Source organism: Crinia signifera, chromosome 4, assembly GCF_055691185.1.
Source record: "Crinia signifera chromosome 4, ASM5569118v1, whole genome shotgun sequence".
Lineage (NCBI taxonomy): Eukaryota > Metazoa > Chordata > Amphibia > Anura > Myobatrachidae > Crinia > Crinia signifera.
Window position 1 is genome coordinate 109,457,001 of NC_139220.1, and position 27,927 is coordinate 109,484,927.

Consider the following 27,927-nt stretch of genomic DNA (forward strand, 5'->3'; position numbering starts at 1 on the left):
GTTTCCCGACCATGAGGCCCTATAATTTAATCTAAGTCCCAACAAAGGAACAGCAGGAGTCAAAGAGATAGGGTCGCCAATGGAAAATTCCCCTGTCCACAAATATTCTCATTGTCCCCCCTGGACCCCAGGAACACACAGCTTAGTCAAGCACAACTGCCTCAGGCACAGCAACGTAGGCAGATATCTGTAGGGTGTAGGTACAGTCAGATTGGGAGCAGGTGCAGCAGCTAGGCAGAATAGGCTTACCAATGGGAAGACTCACTCACTGCAGCAAGCAGCAGGCACTAGGATCCAAGCAGTGGTCAGGCAGGTCCAGAGAGCCCAGCAGGAGTCAGACTGTCAGGAGGGCAGTGTGCAGCAGTTCAGGATGCCCCATCCAAGATGGCGACGGCGTCCACGATGCGGCCTGTTCCCAGCCATCAGGTTGCAGCAGGAGCACAAGAACTGTGGGACAGAGCACACCTCTGTCCCACACTCCGGAGGCCAACAGCAGCAATTCCATAGCAGGGCCCGGGTAGGAGAGGAGCCAGAAGATCGGCAAGTGGCGGGTCCTATGGCACAGCTCCACAACAAAGATGGAGCCCCAGTGTCCTGCTGTGATTCGGGGGTCTCCGCAGCCAGGTACACGAGGGTAATCAGGATTAATGGCCCAGGGAGGCAGCACAGGCACTTCCTATTCCATACACCGCTAGTCCACACACCCGTTGGTCAGTGTTTTTTAATGTTATGGCTTACTGGTAAACTAAATCACATTTAGAAAGCATTGTGGTTATCTTCCCACACTACTTGGGTATACAGCCAACCTCTTGCCATTAAATTGTTTAGCAGAACTGCTCAAAGTAACTGTAGGAAAAAATTTATGTATGCTTATCACTGACCCGCAGCAATAAAGCACATTCTTTTTGGCTTTTTTTAAAATTTGTACACAATTCTTTTTCAGATAAGATATATCATATGTGTTTATAAATCTTATTATTACCAAGTACTCACAAGTAAGCGATCTTCCTTGTCTGGTGCTAAAACCAATACTGCATCTTCACTGACTGCTACATCAAATTCCCGCTTTAGGATAGTGACCGACTGCTTGCACACCTTACTCGTTTCCCAGAGCTGTTTTTATAAAAAAAAAAAGGAAATACAATTGCTGATGGATATTTTGTGTTATATAGAGGCCTTTTTACACATTACATCAGTAGGACTTCCATATAAAGAATTTTTTATAAAGATAGAATGAATCTTTAAAGTTGAAAATTTGGTGGTTGCACAATACATTGACGATCCTATATAGTTCTATAATATTATTTAGGAAATACCAAAAGTAAAATAGTTAAGTGAAGATGCAGTAGAATAATGATGGTGCATCCATCAGTGCTGTGCATCTTGGTAATGTGAGGTACTGGGAGGCGCTACAGTGCAACCAAGTGGAAACTGGGTTACACACACAGCAATATTCAGACACTTTCTGAACGGTTTAGTAAAATAATGTAAAATCGTTTAGAAAGTGGCTGAATATCGCTATGTGTGTAGGGCCCATTACTCTTTATCTTAGTTATTAGGGATGTACTTTGAGTTTTTGTTTAAAAAAATTGTACCAAACTTTAGCCCAACTGCAGCAACTAAAGCTGGGTACATACCTACAGATTTATCTGTCCAATCTATTTGATTGGAACAAAAACCTGAAAATGTATGGGAGCAAATGACCATGTACTCCCAAATGCTGGAAAACAGAAAAAAACATATGCTTGGATACATTTAGTATATAAGATGGATGTAAACAATTTGTTTGAGTAATGATCTTGTTTTCCAATGTTTGGGATTACACATTTTTGATTGTCATTTGCTCCCATACATTTCAAGGTTTTTGTTCCCAACAGATAGATTGGACAGATAAATCTGTAAGTGTGCACCTTTACACTTTACCATGATATCTGGCCCTGTATGGGATGCAGTTACAATGCCGGTGATCAGGATGCCTGCAATCAAACTCCAGTCCGGGATTCAGACATCAGTGGAGTGTCCCGAGTCCCGAATCCCCAAAGACAGTATCACAATTGTAAGTATGCTGGGTGTCGTAGCGTTAGGGGCTAAATTAGGGTTAAGCACTAAAAAAGGGGGACGGGTTTAAGCACTGAGGGGAGAGGGTTAAGGACTAACGGGGAGCATTAGGATAAGGATGCCGGTATGGGGGTTAGGGCTAGGCTGCAGGTAGGGAGGGATAAGGAGAGTAAGGGAAGAGGGGGAAGCATACCTACCCAGCCCACGTCGGACCTAACCAGCCCATCGTGTTTCTCTTCAGCAAGATGCAGCTATCAGTCTTTTGACTGCCAACATCTGACAGTCACACATACTGAATCTACCTGTATATGCCTGAGTAATTACATACACTTTGTAGGCAAATAATAGCCTGGACACACTCATACTAAAATGAGTAATTTGGAAACCCCCCCTCTAGAAAACCTGCATTTACCCATGTTCCATGAACACAACCAGAGGAGCCTACTGAATAAAACAATGCATTTGGCTGTGGTAGGGAAAAGCTCAGAAAACTAAACATGGTCCAATTTTATTTTTAGGTAGATAACTTTTTAGAATGCAAAATTATATTAGCGTTCTGGAATAACGCAACACACAATTCAAAATGAACTCTTTCAATAGGGTAACATACCTTCACAGTCTGGTCATCTGAAGACGTCAAGAATGAAGACCCCTCAGGAGAGAATCGGACACAATGAACCCAACTTAAATGTGCATTGAAGTCTGCTATTTTTTTCCTGGAGTCTATGTCCCACAGCTGAAAAAGACACACTGTAATTACTAGGCTGATTTAGCACAAGTGAAGAATCTGGTACAAGAGCTTTCAAGGCTCAATATACATTGTAAAGACTATGGTTGTAATTGAGAGTTAGGTGCATTTACATGTTTATGTTGTGTAACATGTAACTCGCATCTAACTAAAAAAAGTATTCAAAAAGTATTAATATTCAGAAGGTGTTGACGTTTGTATGCTTATGGATAAATATATAGCAGAGAAAATTGCATTACCCGATACCTCCCATCATGACCCTCTCCAGGAGGGAAAACATACTCTATTCCTAGGTTTCCCTCTTAATTTCTCATTACTATCACCTGTGTTGAAGCACTTTAAAAAAAAAAAAAAAAAAAAAATCAATTAAAAATTACATTAACAGGGAATTCCAGGAACAGATCATTGTGTCCCTCCTGGAATGGGTCATGTTGGGAGGTATTTTACCCTAATGGTGTGTACACATGGTGAGATTCCTTTGCTATACAATCTTTGCTAACTCATGTGCTATTTACAGTACATACAATTCATGCTATCTGCATTAGATTTCCACTATATAGTCATTGCTGCCCTGTCTATCTTGGTTTCGATTTGTGCTGTCCCAGGAGAGCAAGGTAAAAAAAAAACAACTGCGATCTGCATGCAATCCCTGTGCGATTTTGACTAGATCGTCAAAATCTCATGCTGGATTGTACCATGTGTACACACCATAACTATGCTCAATACTATAATGTTATAATGTGTATTATCTGGGCGCCCAAGATTTCCATCGCACAACATAGTTTTGGTTGCATCGCATGCGATCCGATTGCATGCGATGCGACCAAATTGGACCAGATTTTTAATTGTACAGGCACCCTGATGGGTGATTACTATGTTAAATGCACCCCCATTGTTAACGCCACCCCCACTATCAACGCCCACCCGAAGTGTGGCGATTGCAGCGAGCCCGAGAGGGGCGGCGGTACGCGTCCTCCGACCTTTTCATACCCCCACTATCCACGTCGGCGTGATTTTAGATAGTGTGGCGAGCCCCGCGAGGGGACGCGGATTACTTCACATGTAATCCGCGTCCGCTCGCCACGCTTCGGGCCCGGTGGCTCGCTGCGCTCGCCACACTATCTAAAATCAGCTCCACACCGACGTGGATAGTGGGGGTATGAAAAAGGTCGGAGGACACGTACCGCCGCCGTTTGCCACGCTTCGGGTGGGCGTTGATAGTGGGGGTGGCGTTAACAATGGGGGTCCATTTAACAAAAGTAATCACCCATCAGGGTGCCTGTACAATTTAATATCGCATCGCATGACATTTGTAATGGCATGCAATGCGATGCGATGCGATATTTTATCACAGTGCGGGTCTGTGCGCCCGGAAATCGGGTCCCATTGCATACCTTAATTAGTGGTATGCAATGTGATGCGATGGGCGCCCAGATAATACACAAGTACCTATGACACTTTATATACAAGAGAATAAGATCTTTACAGCAATTAATAATTGTGGGTTGCATTTCCCATAAAAAAGAAAATTATACAATTTTTATATTTTTTACAAGTATATCAAATATATAATGTGAATAGATTTCCACAACTGGATATAATACAGACACAATGCTACTGAATTAAGTGGTGTCAGCTAAAGAGGTCAATATGCAGATAGCCAATCAAAAGTAAAAAGTGCCTACACACCATCAATATATCTGTGAACGGCATCATTCACATAATCGCGTTGGCTGTGCTACACAGCCTGATCTAAAGATATATCGGCGCATCGTGCTGTGTGTACAGGCGATCCGCTGACCGCCTGTATAGCCACGCCAAAAGCCATCAGTTATTGACAGCTCAGTGCAAATGCGCCCGCCCATTTGGGATGTCAGTCCCAACGGATTGGGAAGCGAACTATTTAATCATGCTTCGGATAGGCATATGAATATCCTTACAAAGAAATAAGGATTAAAAAGGGTTGAGTTTACCTGAAGGGTAAAAAAAGGGGCAGACTAGATGGGCCAAATGGTTATTATCTGCCATAAAATTCTATGTTTCTATGTTTATAGAGAACACACTGCCCGACCCGTCTGCAGATATACCTGCAGATCAGTTGATCTACTAATTTGTACCCAATTTTAAGAATCATATATGGGGATGGGTCCGGTGTCCAATCATGTTGCAACTCATGGAGTGAACTATACTTACATGAATACACCTGCACCGTGTTAAGCTTATGACTGCCCACACATGTTCCAACACTCATAAGGAGTGAGAGCAATCTAGATATAAACTGCACGCAAAATACAGACACTCATATTTACACTATAAAAATCTATGTACAGTTGCATGAAAAAGTACCTCCCAACAGAAGAAAATACACCTTCTGCAGTGGCCCAGTCAGAGTCCTGACCTCAACCCGATAGAGTTCATGTGGCATGACCTCAAGAGAGCAATCACACCACATATCCCAAGAATATTGCTGAACTGCAACAGTTTTGTAAAGAGGAAAGGTCCAAAATTCCTCCTGAACGTTGTGCAGGTCTGATATGCTGCTAGAGTAAGGCCCCCTTACACTTGTCAACTTATTGTCTCAACAAATTGAACCTGATTGACTCGAGATTTATCCTATGTGCAGGAGGTTCAATCTCTTCCAATCTCTTGGTTATACTCAATGGCACGGGATTGTGGATTGTGTCCTACACATCAGGCACATAAGATTTTGTCAGACGGCACATCAGATCTCGTCAGATAAATTGACTCAAATTGGATGAAATCTCACAAAATCTCACAAGTGTAAAGGTGCCCATACACGTTACAATTATTGTATACAATATTGTATACAATATCGCATCTCATCGCATCTCTGTTTTGCAATGAGATCAGATGAGATGAGATCTAGTACAAAAAGTATGTGCTGCACATTCTTTTTGTACTAGATCTCATCTCATCTGATCTCATCGCAAAACCGAGATCGGATGAGATGCAATATTGTATACAATATTGTAAACAATAATTGTAACGTGTATGGGCACCTTAAGGGGCCCTTAAATGTTTGGTTGAGGTTATTGCTGCCAAATGCGGGTCAATCAGTTATTAAATCCAGGTGTTCACATACTTTGTCCACCCTGCACTGTGAATGTTACATGGTGTGTTCAATAAAAGCACGAGAACATATAATTGTTTGGTATTAGTTTAAGCAGACTGTGTTTGTCTATTGCTGTGACTTAGATGAAGATCAGAACACATTTTATGACCAATTTATGCAGAAATCCAGGTAATTCCAAAGGGTTCACATACTTTTTCTTGCAACTGTGTCCAAAAAGGACCTTTATTGTCAATTTTAGCATGTAAAAATGTCAACAAATAAAAACTGTAAAATCAAAACAGTTTTATTAAATATCATTCGGATCCACTTTGTTACACTTACTGTGCGCCTTTTTACCATTTGCAACTAGGCTTTCACAGAGACTATTCGCTGGGCTTGCTATGCAGGAGAGCAAGCATACAATAACTGACCTTGGCATAGAGTAACTGCATTGTCAGAAGCTACAGCAAATAGAACATGGGGACGCTAGCAGGTGAATTGCTAATTAATGTCAGGATGACATTCGGAAACCGCGGCACATCTCCAAAATGACAATGTAAAACCACACACCACTGCAGACAGTAACACTGTCTTCCCAGCATGGCAGGACGTTTACAGAGCAACATAAAAGATGTAGTAGAAAATAGAGACGCTGTATTATTTAATTTACTGCCTCTGAGGCGGTTATTGAATAAGAAACTTGCTCAGTGTTATAGGGGATTATACTCCCTTTCACTCAGTATCTGAGCTCTGCATGTTACCATATTCCTATGTAAAATAAAAATCATCTGCCACAGTCACATCCTCAGAATGATATTGGGCTTGGTTTCAAATGACTTCTTTTTTTTTTAAATTGAGTGATTTTTATTGAAGTTTTAGATCATTTAAAGTATAGGTGCAGCCACTCCACTACATATACACACCCATAGAGGAGAAGAAAAAAGGAAAACAAGAAAAAAAGCAAAGGGGGTAGTGAATTTGCAAGCAAATGAAAAGCTTGCCTTGCCACATACTACATCCTAAACATAGAATCAAATCTCCCTAACAACCCACTAAGCCCAAATTAAACCTCCCCATATCCCCCCACCCTGTATGACCTAACCCCAACTCTAGGTATACCTGGATCCCCACCAACTAGCTACGCTACCTAACACTAATCGTTACCCCACTAACTACAATATACTGTAGGGGGGAGTAAATCAGTGGCCTTTAGCTAACACAAAGTTAAGCTAATCCTTGCCAAAAACTCTAATTTACCCCAACCACCCACCCACCCACCCAACTAACTAACTAATGCGGATTACAAATCGGAGAACTGACAGGGGCTATGTCAATGGCCCTAAAATGAGCAGGATCATCCTGTCTAGAGTATATGGGGACATTATCACAGTGTTACAATAAAGATAACCGCAATATGGATTCGCCAGGTCAAATACACACTTCTGTGCTGAGCAAGAAACTATATTGATAGGAGAAATTGGACAGAGGCGCTGTAATCATTAATCAGGCCAAGTCTGCGTCTCCTTTCAAAGCTCTAATCTGGCCACTTTTCAGATCCCTGGGGAAGCATGGTTGGCCTAAAAGGACTATCACCGAGGATATCAGGAAAACAACGGTCATAGGCATATAAAAATATGCAAATACATGTTGTCAAATTCCAGTGTTGTATCGCAGGTACAATCAGCAAAAAAGGAGCCTGAGGGGAAGCGGTAACAGTCAATGTTCAAAGGAGTATTGTAGTACGCATTCTTCAATTTGGGCACTCCCACAGCGGTATACTCGTTCAGATCAGGATCAGGTGTAGAAATAGACAGGGGCTTCATGGCAGGTGGTGTAGCATTAACATCCTCAGCAGTTGTATCACAACGTTCAGGATTAGCTGGAGAGTATGAGATACCTTCCCGAGTCTTATCCAGCTGAAGGAGGAGTCTGGCAGAGGAGGCATGTACTGCATTCAGGATAGCTTGTACAGAAGATTCCATAATCACATGTAAAATACCCAGATAAACAAATTAGTGGTAATAAATTAACCACAGAATATGATGGTGGTGGCTAGCACACCACCAACTATAATTGTGCACCATAAATGCAGCACACGTATAAAAGAGTATATGGAATTAAAGTACCGTCACTTAACAGGCAGCTAAAGCCTGCATACAGGATGGGGTCGCTTTCCAGATGTTAGGCTGGAGTCTCTGTGTTGGAGGAGCAGCGACGGCAGAAGTGTCACAGTGCACTTGACGCTACCGGATCACGAAACAGCAGCAGGATGCGGTCCTCACCTCCTTCATACAGAGCGGATGCTCGGGAAAAGGCAGAGCAGGAGCTCAGTCACCAGGGTCTCCGGAGCTCGTCGTCCATGGAAGTCAGGAGCCGCACCAAGATGGCGCCGGCACCCGGCGTCCACGCAGGTATGTCGAGCGCAAGCCGCAGAAATGGATCTCCAGCGCGGTGAGAGGCGCAGTCACTGCAGAAGGCTCTCAGCGGTGGAACGACTGCCTCAGCAGCACTACAGGCGCCGTCGGTGGTCAGGGCCGCCCATGGAACAGCTGTAGAAGAGGAAGTCAAGATGGCGCCCGGCAGCCAAGGATGAAAGGGCCCAAGTAGCTACTGTAGTTCAAGTCTCTCAGGTCACGCAGGAGAGCCACGGAGGGCACAGGGGAGGCAGGGCAGGCTCCGGAGGGTAAGTGTAAGGGAGTGGGATATCCACCGCCCCTAATACAGGATATATCGCAGGATAATATCAGAGCCCACGCCAAACACGTCTGCTCCTGCACTCGACCAAACCACGCCCCCTTCAAATGACTTCTTACCTGTGATTGTCCTCCTGTTAATTACAGGAATAAAAAAAATCTCAACACTGTAGCACTCAAATGTCTTTAAAAGATACATTAGTGATGGGCAATATACCCAAACTGATTTACACAGTGGTTAGAATGCACACAGAATGGGGGTTATTCTGGTTGATTCGCAAGACTGTGAACTCCCCCTCGCGGGGCTTGTTCGACCGCACAGGCTGCGAATGGATGTTTAGCATAAACATCCATTTGTATGCCTGCGGGTAACCTCCCACATCTTTCGATGGTCGGTGACCATCGAAAGATGTGGAAGGTACACGCATAGAAAAGTGACTTTTAAGTCACTTACATATGCATGCATACTGGGACGGATATGGGCAGGCAGCTGACATCCGGTGATGTCAGCTGCCAGCCCCCTGCTCCCGCGTCACCGCTTCATTACCATGAGAATGCCCATGGAATGCTGGGCGCTCCCACATGATAATGGGGCAGCCCGGTGCCCCCGCCCTTCTCCGCCCCCTCACGCCGTCATGGGTGCGTGCACTCGGCAAACCAAAAGTTTTCCATAGGTGCATACACCCTACGTCTGCAGATGCGCACAAACGCACCTGTGCATTTGCAGACAGGCAGCATCGGTCCCCCATGCAAATTCATGGAGGACCGAAGGAACTTGAATAACCTGCTATATGTGATGAGAGGTGCTACCTTGCTGAGACTTGTAGTGCCACACACAGAATAAATGCAGGTGCACTATTCAAACAGTACTAAATATAATAAATGTTGCATTTAAATAGAGGTTTTTGCATAATCTTGGACAAAGTTATGGGATTAGCTGCCACTACCAGATAACCTCATCATGGGGATTTAATTATAGGACTAATGGGAAGTTGTGAAGCAGAACTTCCATGAAGACTCCCAAGTGTTGCAGTGCCCATCAGTGACAGACAACAGTGAGATATTGGACAGATCAATTGTATCTTCTGCCGAAACGGGGGTTTAATTGCTCCAATACATAAATGAAGATATCTTAGCTCAGTGCACAAATATGAATTTTACTTTTTTATGCCTTGACTCATTGGAATAAACACACAGATTTAGGGGGATATTCAATCTTCAGGTCACGGCAGGCGAGCTTGCTCGCCCGTCGTGACCCAGTCCCATTCTCGGTCAGCTCGACCGAGAACACGCAGGCGGGATTCAATGTCCCGCCTGCCGGGGAGCGAAAAGGGGGCGTGTCCGCGAGTTGCGGCCGGGAAGTGACGAGATGCAGCCGGCAGCTCGTCACTTCCCGGCTGTTCTCGGCAGAACGAGCCCGACAGCTAGAGATGTTGGGCTCGTTCTGCCAGGAAACCCTGTTCAATGCTGTCGGGGAAGACAGCATTGAATAGGGCCCGTCGAGCATCTCCCCCACAGGAGATGCTCGACGGAGATTGAATATCCCCCTAAGAGTATTTTCACCATCAGCATCTGAAAGTGCCATATTCCTACCATAAACTTTCAAAAACACTTTGCTGTTTGGTTTCAACTTTCTGGCTGCTTTCTTGATCCTTATATTACTTTTATATAGGGACCTGCACAAACTGCATGCTCAAAATATAGGATGCATAGATGTATATGAATATGCTGCCCAGTTGCAACTGCATGGGGACGGAAGATACATAGGGCATTCTTGGGGAATTATGGACATATGAAGACCTACCAAGACAGATACGCAACTACGTCTGTCAAAGCCGTATTGCTTGTGGATTCCTGAGTCTTGTGAAAACTCATGCCGATTCTGTGAGAATGACGGCCACCAACATTAGCTAAATGCTTCCAATTGGCTGACTGACGATTCACTTGTTCACATATTATATGATTGTGTTATTGTATTTTCTTTTTACTTTCTTGGCTTCATCTTTTTTTAGAGGGAATCCAATTACAAGTGAAGGGAAGCGGCATTAAAATGCTGGCACGGCACCACATATAGCATCTCTTGCGCTATGCTACAATTCTCACAAATTTTTCTTTGCTGCCCTATGTGGCCATGAATAGTTTTGTGCGAATTCGTGATCACCCACTATTGGATTCCTTACAAGTAACTGCATTTAAGGTGGCCATACATCAGAAAGACCGGTCTTACAACTATGATTATGTCCAATTTCCCTTCAACTCCCAGGCAGTCCTTGGTGGTTTTTGGACACACAATGTACTTACAATCTGTCATACAATCCATCTGCTGCATGATTGTATGATTGAAGCTTCATTTAAATAGGGGGCTGGCCTACTAGAATCAAAATGATAGGAGTACCAGAAATACAGTTCTTTTATTTACAGGTTGCCAGCAATTACCAATTTGCTCACATCTGCTGTGTTATGCCATTATTAAATAGCCCTAATGAAGCAATCCTCTGAAAACGGTTTTCAGAGTAGTGACAGAATTGTCCAACACTCTCTTCACCTGCCCGCCCGTCTGCCACTTGGAAACTTCTGCGTCTCCCAGCATCTTCACTGCCAGCTGAACCTCTCTTATCTGCTAGTCAGGGAGGGAGTGTCACATGACCCTGGTTGTATGAGCCATCTAAAGACAAATTGCATGTACTTAAAAGCACATGCAATCTGCTCTCAATCCCAACTGATCTGAAGGGCAGCACCTCAGATCAGAGGACCAATCCTCCAATCTCCCGAGGCTGGAAGATTGTGTGATTGTATGATTGTGTACACACAATCTGCATACAATCCATCTTGCATTGAGATTGTATGATTGGGTGCAATGTCATTTTGATGTATGGCCAACTAAGATATAAAAATATGTTATAAACCATGCACAGAATTGTACATGATGTAAACTAGGTGCACAGGCTATTGGTGTAGACATGTACAATCTTGTGATCTTTGCATCTGCAGGTAATTAGAATTTCCTAGTGAACACATTTACACCTGTGATTGGACCCACTGCCTTCAAAGTCAGCATCCAGCAAATTGGCTCCAGGCAATAAATAAGCTGTTACATATGCAGTACTCACATTTCAGGATTTGTTTTTGATTTTTACAGTTGCAAATTATAAAATACAGACTAAAACATTTATATAGCATCGTCTGTATTGGTATATGGTGCATCGGATCTGTCACTAAGGGCCTTATTCTAGTTCACTCTTAAGGCCCATACACACTTGGCGACTTTGAGCTGAAAGTCGCTCAAAACAGGAGGTTCGAGCGGCTTTCAGCTCAAAGCCGCCCAGTGTGTATGCCCCAGCGATGAGCGCTGCTGCGCGCTCCCACAACATCACCGGGAAAGTCGTTCATCTGCTGGTTATACCAGCGGATGAGCGGCTTTCAGGACGGCTTTGCATAGCGCTGCGCTATGCAACGCCCCCCCCCCCCCCCTCCGTCAGCGCCGGGCAATGGGAAAGCCGCTGAGTGTGTATGCACTCAGCGGCTTTCCCCCTCCAGCGATGATAGCGATCATCGTTGTCCATACACGCTGGGCATAGTCGCCTAGTGTGTATGGACCTCAAGAGGCAAATTCTTTCTCAGATGGACAAAACCATGTGCACTGCAGGGGGGGGGGGGCAGATATAACAGGTGCAGATAGAATTAGATTTGGGTGAGTTATTTTGTTTCCGTGCAGGGAAAATACTGACTGCTTTATTTCTACACTGCAAAATAGATCTCACTTTGAAGTAAAACCCCACCCAAATCTAACTCTCTCTGCACATGTTATATCTGCCCCACCTGCAGTGCACATGGTTTTGTCTATTTAAGAAGGAATTTGCCTCTAAGAGTAAACTAGAATAAGGCCCTATGAGGCATCATCACAGCCAGGCCAGGCTAGCACAAACACCAAGTTATCATTTTCTCAAGCATGATTTATTAAATACTGTATATTCCAAATTAGATTAAAAGAGAAACATTACCTGGACAACATAGTGTGACAAGGCCATTGCTACAATCTGATTGGTTGTGCAGAAGTCACAGTATAATATGGTTGTCTGCGGACATGCCTCAAGTACAGACACAAGATTACCGCTTTCAACGTCAAATATCTGTATTGTGTGAAAAATATGTCAGTTATATTTGCATTGCAAATGGAGAAAGGAACATTAATCAAAATACAAATAAAGGAAGGTTTAATATTAAAAAAATGTTTCTTTACTTAATTATGGCTTGCACAGGAGAATGTATAACCTCTAAGTTATATCTGTCTGTGTCTGCCAGTTCTGGGTTACACGTGTTGTGGTCTCAGTCTGTGGCCCCATACCTACCTTGATACTGTACATAGACAATGGACCAAATATTGTATTGCAAGAGGATCATCACAGCTCAGTAACATTGTTAGAAGAGCTGTGGGTGGCTTAAAATAGGGAACATGGGTATCAGGAGTCAGGAGACAGTCCATGGCAACTGTACTGAAAGCCATTGCCGACCTTCAAACTTTGCGGCAATGCACACACACACACACGCGCAACTAAAAGGACAGACCCCTATTTCTCCATTACTAATTCCTTAAATTAAAAAATGGAAAAAAAACAACAACAACTAGGGCTAGAGTTTATTTATGCAGGTTTAAAGAATGTCCTCCAAACAGATCTGTGTATTCATATATGCATCATAGGTAAGCTGTAAAGGCACACTTACATACAGGTAATTACGTGCAGCCACCATGATTCTGGAGCAGTCATTAGACCAAGAACAACATTTCAGCAGGAACTGGGACTCATCATTGTTTTGGAAAGACATTGTCACATCAATAGACTTATATTCATTTGCGGAAGATACATCCCAGAGCTATAGAGAGGAAAATACTATTAGATTGCTGTATTCTGTACTAGTAATTAGCCAGAACAAAAACAAAAATCGGTCGAAGTAAAACCAAAAACATACAAAAAAGGTAATAAAACTAATCAAATGTGTACTTATATTTACATTCTAAGGGGGGTATTCAATGTCAGGGGCACGGCTGTCGAGCTAGCGCGACAGCCGTGCCCCTGTCCCGTTCTCGGTTAGCTCGCCTGGAGCTCGGCAGTCGGGATTCAATGTCCCGGCCGCCGAGCGGCGAGAAGGGGGCGTGGCCGCGAGTTGCGGCCGGGAAGTGACGAGCTGCAGCCGGCAGCTCGTCACTTCCCGGCTGTTCTCGGCAGAACGAGCCCGACAGCTAGAGATGTCGGGCTCGTTCTGCAGTGAAACCCTGTTCAATGCTGTCGGGGAAGACAGCATTGAATAGGGCCCGTCGAGCATCTCCTCCACGGGAGATGCTCGACGGAGATTGCATACCCCCCTAAATATGAAAGTAATGTTCCAAAAGCCTCATAAAAATTCCAAAAAAAATTACCTTTAATGTGCCATCCATAGAGCAACTGGCCAAATACTTATCATCAGGTGAAAATCTGCAATGGTTGACATAGTCTGAGTGACCAAAAAGTGTATTTTTACAGTACTTCTGATCAGTGTCCCACAGCTGTATATCCAAAGATATAAGTGAGCTCGTTATTATTTATTCCTTTAAATTATGCTTAATTTCTATACAACACTTTTCAAACCTCAAAGCAAATAGGCAAAAAAAAATAACATTGGTTAAATTTTACTTTAAATTCCAGAAATTTAGTTTTCATGATAATTCGCTAAAGATAGCAAAAATGATAAAAATCAGGTAAAGGCCCCCATACACACTGCGATAGCAGCGTGCGATGCGATGTGCGCTCCCGCGGGCATCGCATTGCACAGTACAAAAAGTACTCCTTAAAATAAAATCACCTTCCTTTGAATAGATTTTACATTCAAGGATGAATGAATTTTGAAGTAGAGACTTTCACTTTGCACAGCCTGTGAATGACATACTGCTTTACTGGTATTCTATTGTACCAAGTTTGACAGTGTTCTAATACACCATGAAAAGATGTTAATACACTGGAGGGAAGATGTATAAAATATTGGACAGAGAAAAAGTATCCAACCAAGGCTTGATACATCTCCCGCTAAGTATCACTGTTCCATCTAAGAAGCAGCTAGAATTGTGGATATGTTCTTTTTTCCCATCATCAAATACATATGTGCAGTACACCTGGACTTCCACCAATACAAATGAAACTGGATAGGCAGATCACAATGACCCATATACACTAGCCTCAATCATAGGCGAATCTAGGGGGTGGTCCGGGGGTGCACAGGACCACCCATTAGCCCATTTTGTAGCTGAGGGATGGGGCTTTCCAACGAGACCAGCCCCGTGTCTCTAGCCCCCTGGGAACCGGAGATACGGCCAGGCAAAGCTGGAACGTTTTCCCTATAGGATAACATGGGACCCGCTAATTCCGACCCCCACCCAGTTCAACGGCTGCCAGTTCCCCCTTCAGCATCACTGAAGCTCGAGGTTGATTTCAGTCGAACCCAAAACGCTGGGCCTTCAATCTGATACCAGGCTGGATCCATATGGGTTAATTGATTCCAGGGATATTGAGGTTAAACCGTTTTTCTTTTTTCATTTCTTAAATGTAATTTCATGACTGTTCATGTTCTTTGAGGGCAGCCCAGTTTCACGGGACCAAAATCATTCAAAGCCAACTCAAAAGTTCTTCAATATGATAGTGGTCTCATGTAAATGGGTCAGTTGGTTCCGAAGATATGGCTTGTTGGTTAAAGGGGGGTAGGGAGAGGGGAGTGGTTGTCTCTCCCTCTCACACCAGAAAATGCAGGGACTAGGCTGGTGTATAAGGGGTCAGCCTGGGAATGTCCCTGCATGATCCTGGGACCATATTCCCGGGTAAATCCCTGCATTTTCTGTTGTGAAAGGGGTATTATTTCAAACAGCCGTGACCTGCAGTGCTCTGAATACAGCCGGGCAGCCCCCTGCTCTCTGCCCAGCTGTCAATGACTGTCACCCCTGCAGCTTCCGCTCCAATTCTTCTCCCCGCTTTCACCTCAGCCCGCCCCCCCCCCTTTAATCATGTGGTGCCGGCGCCCGGCGTGCTCCCCCGACGTCACGCACAACAACAGCGCGCACAATATTTCAAATGTCCACTCGGCTAGAGGGGACACCAGGAGGGGAGTGGGAGCGTGCTCTGCACTGCACTCTGCTCCTCTCCCCATAGAAGCAGCTGCACCGCTCTCCATCTCTCCCTGCAGCAGCAGCGAAGGCTCATATAAAAAGGTAGAATTATACTCACCGATAATTCCTTTTCTTCCTAGAGATCCCATGGCAGCCAAGACCTTGGGATTTCATCCCTCTCCCTTCAGATAGACAGGTTGTTTTTTTCTAGGACCTCCCCCTTCCTGTATAAATGGACTCTCCACCCCTTCATCCTTGTCTTTTTGAGTGTCTCCTTCCTTAGGTCCTGAAAAAAAACACAAGGGGCGGGCAACTAATGGCTGCCATGGGATCTCTAGGAAGAAAAGGAATTATCGGTGAGTATAATTCTACCTTTCTTCTACGATCCCCATGGCAGCCAAGACCTTGGGACAATATACCAAAGCAGAAAGAGGGAGGGACACAATACATGCCAGAAAAAAAAATATATTTAATCAACCAGAGCACTGTTAAGAACTTGCTCCCCAAAACATGACTTCGACACATCCAGCGCATAATGCCTGGAGAAAGTGTGCATCGACTTCCAAGTGGCTGCATTACAGATATCTTTAATCGAGGTTTGAGCCTTCTTCGCCCACGACGTCGCCATGGCCCTAGTGGAGTGTGCCTTTATAACAGATGGAACCTCCTGACCTTCCTGTTGGTAAACATAAGTAATAAGATCACGAATCCATCTCGCCATCGTCTGCTTGGAAGGTGACATCCCTTTCCTTGGACCATCGGAGATCACAAATAAATTCTTTGATTTTCTTATATCCGCCAATCTGTGTAGGTAAATAGTGATACCTCTCACTAAGTCCAGAGTATGCCACTCTTCTTCTATTTCCCCTTTAGGATCTGGATAGAACGAAGGAAGAGTAATCTCCTGATTAAGGTGAAAAGCACTGACGACTTTCGGTAGGAAATCAGGATGAGTCCTTAAAACCACTTTATCTGGGAGTATCCTCAGGTATGGTTCTTCAATGTACAAAGCCTGAAGCTCACTGATCCTTCTTGCGGAAGTGACAGCCACTAAGAACAGAATTTTCCAATTCATATATTTTAGAGAGATTTCATTCAAAGGCTCAAATGGGTGTTTTGTCAGCGCTTTTAGCAACAAGTTCAGATCCCACGGAGCTACCAGCAACCTGACTGTTGGTCTCATTCTTTTTACTGCGTTGCAGAATCTCTTTATAAGGTCGTCTTCTGATAGTCTTCTACTTAGTAGTACACTCAACGCTGATATTTGAACTCTCAGAGTAGAGTTGGCTAAGCCCGACTCGAATCCTAAATACAGGAACTGTAGTACTTGGGCCGTAGACGAGAGACTAATGTCCACATCGGAACCTCTCCATCGAATGAAAGCCTGCCACACTCTATAGTAGACTAACGATGAGACCTCTTTCCTCGCATTAAGAAGTAGCCTTACTACTTGGTCTGACAGACCTTGACTCCTCAATATCCCCCTCTCAATCTCCATGCCTTTAACGATAGTATCTCTGGATTTGGATGTACTATTGGTCCTTGATGTAAGAGCCCCGGAATGATGGGTAGATTCCAGGGTTCCTGTATGGCCAACTTCAGGACTGTTGGAAACCACGATCTCCTTGGCCAAAAGGGGAGTATCATAATTACTTCGACCTGATCCTCTATGACTTTCTTCAGAACCCTGTGAATTAGAGGGAACGGAGGGAATACGTAACCCAGCCGACATGTCCAACGTACTGAAAAAGCGTCTACTGCAGAGGTCTGGTAGAGATAGTATCTTGAGAAGAATGTTTCGACCTTCCTGTTGGAGGATGTGGCCATCAGGTCTATATCTGGAAGGCCGAATCTTCTCACGATTTCTTGGAATATAGTCGCATTCAGTTCCCATTCGCCTGGCGAGATCTCTGTTCTGCTCAAGAAGTCTGCTAGGACATTGTCCTTCCCGGGCACGAATACCGCTGTTAGTGACGGAACGTTTTCTACCGCCCATACCATAATCTTTGTGATTATCGTCATTAAGCCTCTGCTCCTTGTACCACCTTGGTGGTTGAGATGTGCCACCACCGTGGTATTGTCTGGGAATATTCTCAAGTGATTTCCTTTTATTCTCTTTTTGAAATAATTGATCGTCCTCCAGACAGCTTCTGTCTCCCTCCAATTGGACGACTTCTGACTCTCCCTCTTTGACCACACTCCTTGAGTCGTCAGACTGGTCATATGGGCTCCCCAGCCCAGCGAACTTGCATCCGTAGTGACTACCAGAAACTGCGGGAGCCTCAGGGACGTTGCTCTTCTTAGCAGCTCTGCACTCGTCCACCACGTAAGAGAATCTTTTACTTGGAAGGAAAGCTTGATCTTCGTATCCGGATCTGTCTTTCTCTTTATATACGGAAGAATTGCCCACTGCAGGGTTCTGAGTTTCCAGTGAGCCCAGGGTATTGTCCCAATGGCTGACATCATCATCCCTAGTAGCTTCAAACATGCCTTTAACTGCACTTCTCTTGACAGTCTTATGCCTCTGGAGCTTGACCGGATCTTTTGACACCTTTCCTCTGACAATCTCACCTCGAATCTTTCTGTGTCTATGCGCAACCCCAGGAACTGGATTAACTTTGATGGTTCTAGTTGACTCTTTTGGTAATTTACTATCCACCCGTGCTCCTCCAAGATTCTTATTACGGTAGCCAGATCTTGCAACAGCTTTGTTCTTGATGACGCTGCTATCAACAGGTCGTCTAGATATGGCCAAATCCGAATGTTCTGCATCCTTATGTATGCAATCAGTGTGACTAAGACTTTTGTGAAGACTCGTGGCGAACTGGTCAGACCGAATGGAAGACAGGTAAACTGGAGATGCTCTCCCATCACACAGAACCTTAGAAATCTTCTGTCCTGATACTTGATTGGTATGTGGTAGTATGCATCCTTGAGGTCTAAGGAAACTAGAAAGTCCCCTTCCTCTATTTCAGCTAGTATGGACTTCTGAGTCTCCATTCTGAACTTTTTTAATTCTACATGAGAATTCAACCTCTTTAGGTCCAAGATCATACGATAACCTCCTGTGTTCTTCTTCACTAGGAAGACATTCGAGTAGAACCCCTTCGCTTTCTGATGAGGTGTAACTGGTTCTATGGCCTTGATCTCTTTTAACTGTGAAATAATGCTCTTTAATTCTTTCCTTTCGGATGGATTCTTCGGGTTTTTTGATATCCGGAAATAATCTCTTTCCGGAACTTGTCTGAACTCTATGGCATAACCTTCCTGAATTACTTTCAGCACCCATCTGTCCCGAATAGTGTTTCTCCAACTGAGGATGAATATAGACAGACGTGCTCCCACACAATGACCGCTGTGATTGTCATTGCCTATAGCCTCTTCTGAAGTTCTGCCGAAAGGACTGCTTAGAAGACTGAAAGGAACCTCTTTGATTGTAAGGTCTCTGGTTATAAGGTCTTCCTGGCCTGTAGCTTCTGGAAGCTCTGTACTGTTGCTTGGAGGAATCCTGAAACTGATATCTTGCCTTCTTTTCTTGTGGAAGCCTAAGGGATTTTCCACCCGTGATTCTGTGGATTAAAGCATCCAGTTTTGAGCCAAATAACTGGGACCCCTCGAAGGGAAGAGACACCAAGCGATTTTTAGAATGGGCGTCTGCCGCCCACGATCTCAGCCATAACGCTCTTCTCGCTGAAACTCCAGCCGCCATTGCCCTTGCCGAAAAAGATATTGTATCCAGTGAGGCCTCGCAGATAAACTCAATAGCCTTCTGCATCGTCTCCAAGTTCTTTAGCAGATATTGCCTTGAGATCTTATCTTCAACATCGCTATGTAGCGACGTCCCCCAGAGCCTCAATGCCCTTGCCACTGAGGCCACCGAAACTCCGGTCTTCAAGGACACTGCTGCGGAAAAATGTAGCTTCCTGAGGGACCCTTCCATTCTTCTGTCCATAGAGTCTTTGAAAGAAGCCCCGTCTTCTAATGGAATCGTAGTTCTTGAAGTCAACTCTGCCACTGCGGCATCGACCTTGGGCAAGTCACACCATTTCAGAAACAGTTCATCTTTTAAAGGATACATCCGCTCGACTCTGGCCAGTTTCCCTTGCCTTTTGTCAAGATTGGACCATTCTTTCGATATCAAGTCTTTCATCACCTGATGAACCGGGAAGTGCCGATTCTTCTTTGATCTATCCTCAAACAATATATTTTCTCCACCTTCTGAAGCAGCTGGCTCTTTCACATTCATAGTTTTATATATAGCCTTTAATATCTTTTCTACATTATCAAAGTTAAAGACCCTAGTCTCTTCCTTGATCTCTCCTTCTTCTGCCGAAGCATCTTCCACTTCTACTACCAACTCCTCTGATGAGGCATTATCCTCGCTGAAGTCAGTTTGATCCCTGGATCTCTTGTTCCCTTGGTTAGAGTCTATAAATTCTTCTTTGGACACAAAGGATTTCTTCATCCAATCCATGAGATCCTGAATAATTTTGGGCTGCACCGTAGTTGGCGAAGTGTTAGTTTCACACTTCCCACACAGTGTTTTCCTTTGCATGCTAGGAAAGGCTGTATCACAGACCATACAGATAGCCTCAAGATTATTTTTCTTAGACGTTTTCTTTTTTGGAACTGTAACAGGCTCCTTAGGAGGCACACTATAAGAAATCCAACAAGAAGATTTTTTCGTCACTATGATATTCTAAAAAATAACGCTAGTCTATCTTTCTATTTCACAAAACTTTCTGGAGCTTACCTCGCAGGGGCATTATCAGAATTTTGGGGGGCAGGCAAATCCATAGCAGAAGCAGCAACAAACCTGCATGATCCACACACATATTTTAGTATCATGATATCCATCCATAAAGCAGCAAAGAAACCAGAGAAACTGGATTTAAAACCTTCAAGTTGCCGCGTGTGCGGCGTTTGTGTCCGGAAGAAGGAGGTAATCAGCCAGCGCTCAGTCCTACTCCACGCTGCTCTGCTCCAGCGTCTCCTGCGGACTTATAACCTCCTGAATGCCGCTTTGAGACCCCTGAGCTGACTCCACATCACCCTCTCAGGTACCGCTATTTTCCATGGGCAGATAACACCTTCATAAGGCCACGCTCCCATACTGCACTTCCCCATGTAATGAACCCCTGCACTATAGTAAGCTCCACTATAAATAAACAAACCTATTCTACCTAGTCTAACTGAAAAACTAGGAGACAGGAAAAAAAGACAAGGATGAAGGGGTGGAGAGTCCATTTATACAGGAAGGGGGAGGTCCTAGAAAAAAACAACCTGTCTATCTGAAGGGAGAGGGATGAAATCCCAAGGTCTTGGCTGCCATGGGGATCGTAGAAGAAAATTACAGTAAGTGGCACTTTTGGGGGCATTGCTTAAGGGATGCTACAAGTGGCGGTATGTGGGGGCATTACGCATAATGTGTGGCTTAATGTGTAAGGGGCATTACGGTGTGCAGCATCATGTGTAAGCGGCATTATGTGTGCAGCATCATGTGTAAGGGACATTATGGGGGAAATTTACTAAAGAAAATTTGTAAAAAAATAGGTGTATTTGTATCCAGAAATACACTCATTTTTGACATTTTTTATCCCGAAAATATGGCAATTCGTAGTCGTATTGATGTGCTATCAATACGAATAGGAATTGCTGTATTTTCGGGATAGTAAATGTCAAAAATAAGTGTATTTCTGGATACAAATACACCTATGTTTTACAAATTTCCTTTAGTAAATTTCCCCCAAAGTGTGCAGCATCATGTGTAATGGGTACTATGGTGCGCGGCATCATGTGTAACGGGTACTATGGTGTGCGGCATCATGTGTAATGGGTACTATGGTGTGCGGCATCATGTGTAATGGGTAATATGGTGCCATCAAGCAAGAACCCCCTAGCAATGAGCACGTAGGTAAGCAGCACTTATGTGGCAAATATGTAATGGGCATTACGGTTTGTTATATAGTATGTAATGGGCATCATGATGTGTGGCACAATGTGTAATGGGCATTATGGTGTGTGGCCTTATGTGTAATTGGCATTATGGTGTGTGGCCTTATGTGTAATTGGCATTACGGCGTGTGGCTTTATGTGTAATGGGTATTACGGAGTTTGCTAAAATGTGTAATGGGCATTACTGTGTATGGTCTAAAGCAGGCATGTCCAAAGTTGGCCCTCCAGATGTTGTGAAACTACACATCCCAGCATGCTTTGCCACAGTTTTGCTATTAGAGAATGCTAAAACTATTGCAAAGCATGCTGGGATGTGTAGTTTCAAAACATCTGGAGGGCCAACGTTGGACATGCCTGGTCTAAAGTGTAATACCACACCCCTTTTTGTGATGCCACGCCTCCTTCCCATGAGGCCACGCCCCCTTTTGCCGCGCAAAGGTCCCCCTGCTGTTCTGTCTAGATCTGGGACCACCCATTACCATAATTCTAGATTCGCCTATGGCCTCAATAGGTTTCCAGACCCACACTATAATTACATAAAAAAGTTAGAATATATTCACTATATCACATTAACACTTAAAACTCTCACATGTTTATATTAGGCTGGATAGAGCGTAAATCAATTTAGATCCATCATTAAAACATAACCATGCCAGTATGTTCTGATGAAAAAAAAAATGTTTACCACATATAAGAAGAGGTCAAAATTAGGTTGCATGTGAAGCAAGATGGCTGCCTCTGGTAGCTATGCTTTAGAAAAAACAAATGGAAAAAGTGTGTGTTGCACAAACAGCTGCTGGCACGGGGTTGTCACTCCCCAATAAAACTAAAGAGAGAAATAATATAAGTGCCAGCGCTGGCTGGATAATTTGTTTACAAGACGGTGGTTATAAAATTATATAGTTTTAATAACTAAACACACATAAATATAAAACATAAAATATGAAAATAAAATAAAAAAAAGTTTATCAGTGGATTGGTAACTCAATCATTCATTTTTTATCCATTTGGAATATTTATTCAAGATCATTAGTTCATACAATATAACCAGGTATTATGCTAGATAAATATATTTGCACACTGTGAACTTTTTTTTTCTCCTTCATATTTTAGGTTTTATATTTATATGTGTTTTTATGCATTAAAACTATATAATTTTATAACCACCGTCTTGTAAATAAATTATTCAGCCAGCGCTGGCACTTATATTATTTCTCTAGCTATGCTTTAGTGACTTTGACAGCATACAGTAGGTCTGTACAGAAAGTGAATCTGTACAAATACATCAGTGGAAATCTACATTTTAAATAAGTCTACCTAAGTAATTTTTACGTGTATTTAGGTACACGCATTGATAGATTATTAAAATTCATTTAACTTATTAGTTTTCTACCAGTTTCCATGTTAGCGTTAACACTTGTACAACACTAAGCTTGTTTAGAGTTAACAAGTGATATTTACTGCTGAAAAGCCTTTGATATTTCAAGACCGAGCAGACTAATAGCAATTATTTCTGCTTTGCCTTACAGACAACATAAGTGTATAGCAATTACAGCACTATTCCATTCTGCCCCAGTGAGCTAGCATAGTAATTACTGGAGAAACAAGCAGAAAATGTATGTGTCCAAAATGGCACCTCTATTCTTTGTGCCTAGCTAAAAATAATAATGATGAACAGAAACTGTAGTAATACTAATTACAATTTAAAATGTAGCTTTGCTTTCAGAGAGATTGACGTACTTTGAGTGAGCAGTCATGGGAACATGTGGCAAGCAGGGAAGGAGAGTCTCCATTGGTGAACTGACAGCAGCTGACCTGCTCAGAGTGCTCCTCATACTCCCTTATCAGTGTCCCTGTTACTGCATTCCAAATCTAGGGGAAATGGATAAAAAAAAAACTCAGAAACCTGCATCAACCATAGACAGAGAGCATTAATATACTTGTTATGTACTTGGCTACATGTCATTCTTAAATATGATATTTCCACATCACATACTGGTAGAAGTATATTATAAGATTATTACAAATTAGTAATTTACTGGAACGGTCAGCAATTCTTTGACCAAAAGTACACATCTGTAAGTGTCTTTACTTTTATTGCTTTTAACTCTATTTTTATAATCAGTATTTCTTCATAACATTTGATATTTGGGATCCCCTGATAACCTGAAAAATCACAAACTCCTAGGGCATTTTAAACTTTGGGACGTCAAAGAGTATGACTTTAGCAGACGAAGGAAGATATTCAATCCAGGGTCACAACTGTCGGGCTAGCCCGACAGCCGTGACCCTGTCCCATTCTCGGCCGGCTCTATGTGAAAATGACAAAAATTGGGGCGTGGCCACGACATACGGATGTGGATCGTCCAGCTGCAGCCGGGAGACTGCTTCTAAAATCGGACCCGTTCTGCCGAGATCCCGGTTCAATGCTGTCGGGAATAGCGGAGGGAGATTGTATACCCCCCTAAACCTTGTTCAAAAGGAAATATATGTTGTTCGTAGCAACCAATAAAAGGTTTACATTGTTTTTCTGAACTGCAATGCTAAAAAAGTACATCATTTGATTTGCTGCTGTACTTTTAATATATGTTCTGGCGTTAGATTTTATGTAATACACATTTAAGACCATAAATACACAATTTACAATATTGACTGTTGGCCTAGGAATCTTTTATAGAACTAGTCCTTAAAAATGGATAGTTAAGACAATCACTTGCCTGGCATGGTTACATCAGATGCAACTGTACTGAGTTACCCTCACATGGTCGCATCTGATAAAACCAGTCCGAAAGGTCCTTTGGGCACCTGCTGGGAGACATTTTTTTACTTGTATTTGTTTTGTTATTTGGTATTTTTGTGGAAAATATGACCAATGGTGTTTTTTCTTTGCCATTGATATCAGATAATATTATTAAAGGTACATCATTAACGCCAGAACCCAACAATTGTTGGCTAAATACTCAATCTTTTTTAATGATGATTTAAAACTAATGGCCATTGATGGTACAACTATCAATGGCCATCACTACAGTATACCATAAAAATAGCTATTTTTATGGCACAGGTCTTCCATAGCTAAAATCCCTGGGAACAAAAGCATTTTTTGCATTTCGAAATAACTTTTTTAGGAGCTGCAGGGGGCATTAATTTTTCAGTTTCCAGTCAGGGAATGACTGCAAGGCCTATCCCATGCCATGACATCTGGTCATGTGATGATGTCACAAGTGCCTCAAAATATTTCAGAATATTTTGTATAATGGATATGGTAGACTCAACCTTATCATTTTTTTTCCCTAATAAAATGTGTTCGGTATGTTTTAAATATATATCTAATATATATCTAAAGGAAGAATTGTAAAAAAAAGGTATAGGGGGGTTAACGGCTCCTGCAACCTCACCTAGAAAAGAGGCCCTCCTAAATCCTCTCAATAGACATAAACAAGGAGTAAAATTCAGGTGTTGGCACTAAGCCCAAATCAGGAAGAAGTTTGTCCTTCCCAATCCGGTTATGGTATAACTCGAAAATCGGGATTCTGGCAAATGTTTCTCTGACATTGGGAGCCCACCTATTCTATTCTCCCTTTGTGGGGGGCTGTGGACCCCCTTGATGGAAAATAGCTTGTCGGGCTCCTAACAATCAGAATTCCGGTCAGAGAAACGATTGTTTCCCAACTGTCGGTGACTAATTTGGCATTCTCCATTCCTGTAGGGATTTTCAAACACTCTGGGGGTAGTTATTCTACTCTTGTATGTATAAAATACACGTACTTGACCTAATTCAAAAAAACATAATACCACACAATTTCTGAGCGTTTTTTGTAAAAATAAAGACATAATAAAAAAATAATTAGACAGTTAAGTTAAAAGACACAGGGGGAAATTTACTAACAAAAAATTGTATAAAAAGTGTAAAAAATACGCCTATTTTATGCATATTCGTATTTTCAGGATTTACTATCCCGAAAATACGTCAATTCGTATTTGTATACATGGCACATTCTTATTTGTATTTACACCATCGATAGAATACGAATAGGATCACCATTCAAAAGAATGGGGATTCCTAATTTACTAAGCGGCCGTATTGAAAATATGCCCGCTAACTGTCGGTCAAATACGCCTGGAAAATACACTTCATTTTCCAGGCGTATTTGGCTTTACAATACGAATTTGTATTTAAAATACAAATTCGTATCGGCAAAAATACAAATCCATACAACATCGGGAAATCCGAATCAGTTAAATATGACTGCATTGTAAATTCCCCTCCGGAATACGAATTTGTATATGGCTATACCAGTTGTATGAATTCGTATTCAGAATATGAAAATTTGTATTCTTGGTAAATTTCACCCATAAGGTCTTATACAGAGTTTTTAGTCTACAAAAAGTGTCTAGTATAGTAAGAGCATAGTTTGGGTTTGTAATTGTAAATAAATGGCTGGAAAAAACAAATGGATTGGTCACAAGTGATAAAAACACAAATTTATGTAAACACAGGAAAACTGCTGTGACTGGGTTTTAAAAGTCCTTTACACTGTAGTAGTAACCAATGAAGCATGCATCGTACACTTGGGAAAGGGGAATCTAATACATATATATTTAAAAGTGTTATCATGGGAAAAAAACATTTAATAAAAATAAAATGTATAATTACATCTGCTTCACTCTGGATTTCAGATGCTCCAAAGCATTATCTGGCCATTAAATACAATATTTGTGCATTGTACAGTGCAATATTTAGTATTCACAGTAAATAATGCCTCCAGTCATGCTATATCTGACCAAAGAACATGAAGGGGATGCTGTGATCAATTCTGCAGTGGCATCACTAGGGGGGTGCGGGTCAGGATACTTCCAAATGGAAGAAGCAGGTCAAACAAGCTGGATCAGTATACAGCAGTCACCAGTAAATCTAGGGAACATTTATTCCTCTTATGAAAGCAAGGTTCTTTTCATAGAGAAGCTAATTAACCTATTAACCCCTTCACTGGTGTTTTTTTTTAAGGTAGCGCCCTCCACTGGGCGAGTTTTTTAGGCGGAGCACTACCTAAAAAAACCCACCACGCTGTGTCTAGGGTCCAGGCAGTGCCGCTGAACACTATGTCAGCCACTGCCCGGCCCTGCCCCCCTGGCAACCTGGAATATCAGTAGCGCTGCAGGCTGTAACACAACAGCCAGGGTGAGGAGGAGGCATGGCGGAGGAGAGGGAACTGAGCAGTGCTAAAGCTAGCTGAGTTCAACTATTAACTCAGCAGCGTTGCCCGGCGCTGAATTTCCTAGGCTTGCCAGTCTGGGCACTGAAGCATAGCCCGGAAAATTCTCGGGATTACCACTGAAAGGGTTAAGTAGCTAAGGGTGATATTGCATACAATCCTTCGATTTCGACCGCATCTGTGCAATAACGCAAAGGATTTTATGCACATCGATTGGGTCACCCGTTGCGTGGGCCCGCCGTTCGAAACTCACGCCAATAGATATTATGTGATGCACATAATATCTATTGAATTGCATGAGCAATCGGAGGGCAGCAGGGAGCAGTTTCAGCGGGCATCGGGTTCTGGGAGCAGGTCGGAAGGAGTGCTGGCTCCTCAGCCAATCAGCGGCCACCTAAATTTGAAGCCTCTGATTGGCTATTGTAAAAGGAAGTTTTAGTATTATTTGTAAAGCTTAGAATTCCATAAATTACAGGTTGGGTATCCCTTCTCTGGATATCCTAAAACCGAAATATTCCAAAAATATTTCTGTGTTTTTTGTTTTCTCCCCCCCCCCCCCCCACCTTCCTACTAACTTATTTCCTACTAACCTCATCCCCCGGTGTCCATCGGATTCGTCTTCAGCGGTATCCCCAGTCCTTAGGATGCTGCTGAAGACGAATCAGACGTCGGGGGCTGCCAGGGGACCGGGTGAGTATGCAAATTTTTTTTTACAAAATTCTGAAATCCGGAATAATCTCTTATCCAAAATGCTCATGGTCCCAAACATTTCGGATAAGAGATAATCACCTTGTATATGCAGAATTCAATATAAAGTTCAACATGCTATTCCATTAACAAGAACAGAAACAAATACAAAATTGAAAAAAATTCTAAAAAAGTAATTAGCAAAACAGCATCCCCTCAACATTGCTGTGTTAATGCTGCCAGCCATATAGTACTGCATAATGTAGGTAGGGTACTATCTGCTAAACTTTCTTAGCAGCAAAGCCGCATCAATGAGATGACCTGATAACAAAAAGCCAATAGACCCTTTGCAGTAAACAGTACATGGA

The 27,927-nt window shown here is 42.9% G+C and overlaps 1 protein-coding gene across 3 annotated transcripts in view; it reads right to left on the reverse strand.

Annotated features, from left to right (window-relative positions):
- Positions 1-27,927, reverse strand: part of APAF1 (apoptotic peptidase activating factor 1) — a 90,372-nt gene that overhangs the window by 25,070 nt on the left and 37,375 nt on the right. For all 3 annotated transcript variants that reach the window (XM_083182196.1, XM_083182195.1, XM_083182193.1), the window contains exons 15-20: positions 23,397-23,528; positions 13,989-14,114; positions 13,295-13,444; positions 12,574-12,702; positions 2,669-2,794; positions 994-1,113 (exon numbers count right to left, since the gene is read on the reverse strand). In XM_083182196.1, the coding sequence (XP_083038322.1) occupies positions 994-1,113; positions 2,669-2,794; positions 12,574-12,702; positions 13,295-13,444; positions 13,989-14,114; positions 23,397-23,528 (783 nt within the window). The remainder of the gene's footprint in view (positions 1-993; positions 1,114-2,668; positions 2,795-12,573; positions 12,703-13,294; positions 13,445-13,988; positions 14,115-23,396; positions 23,529-27,927) is intronic.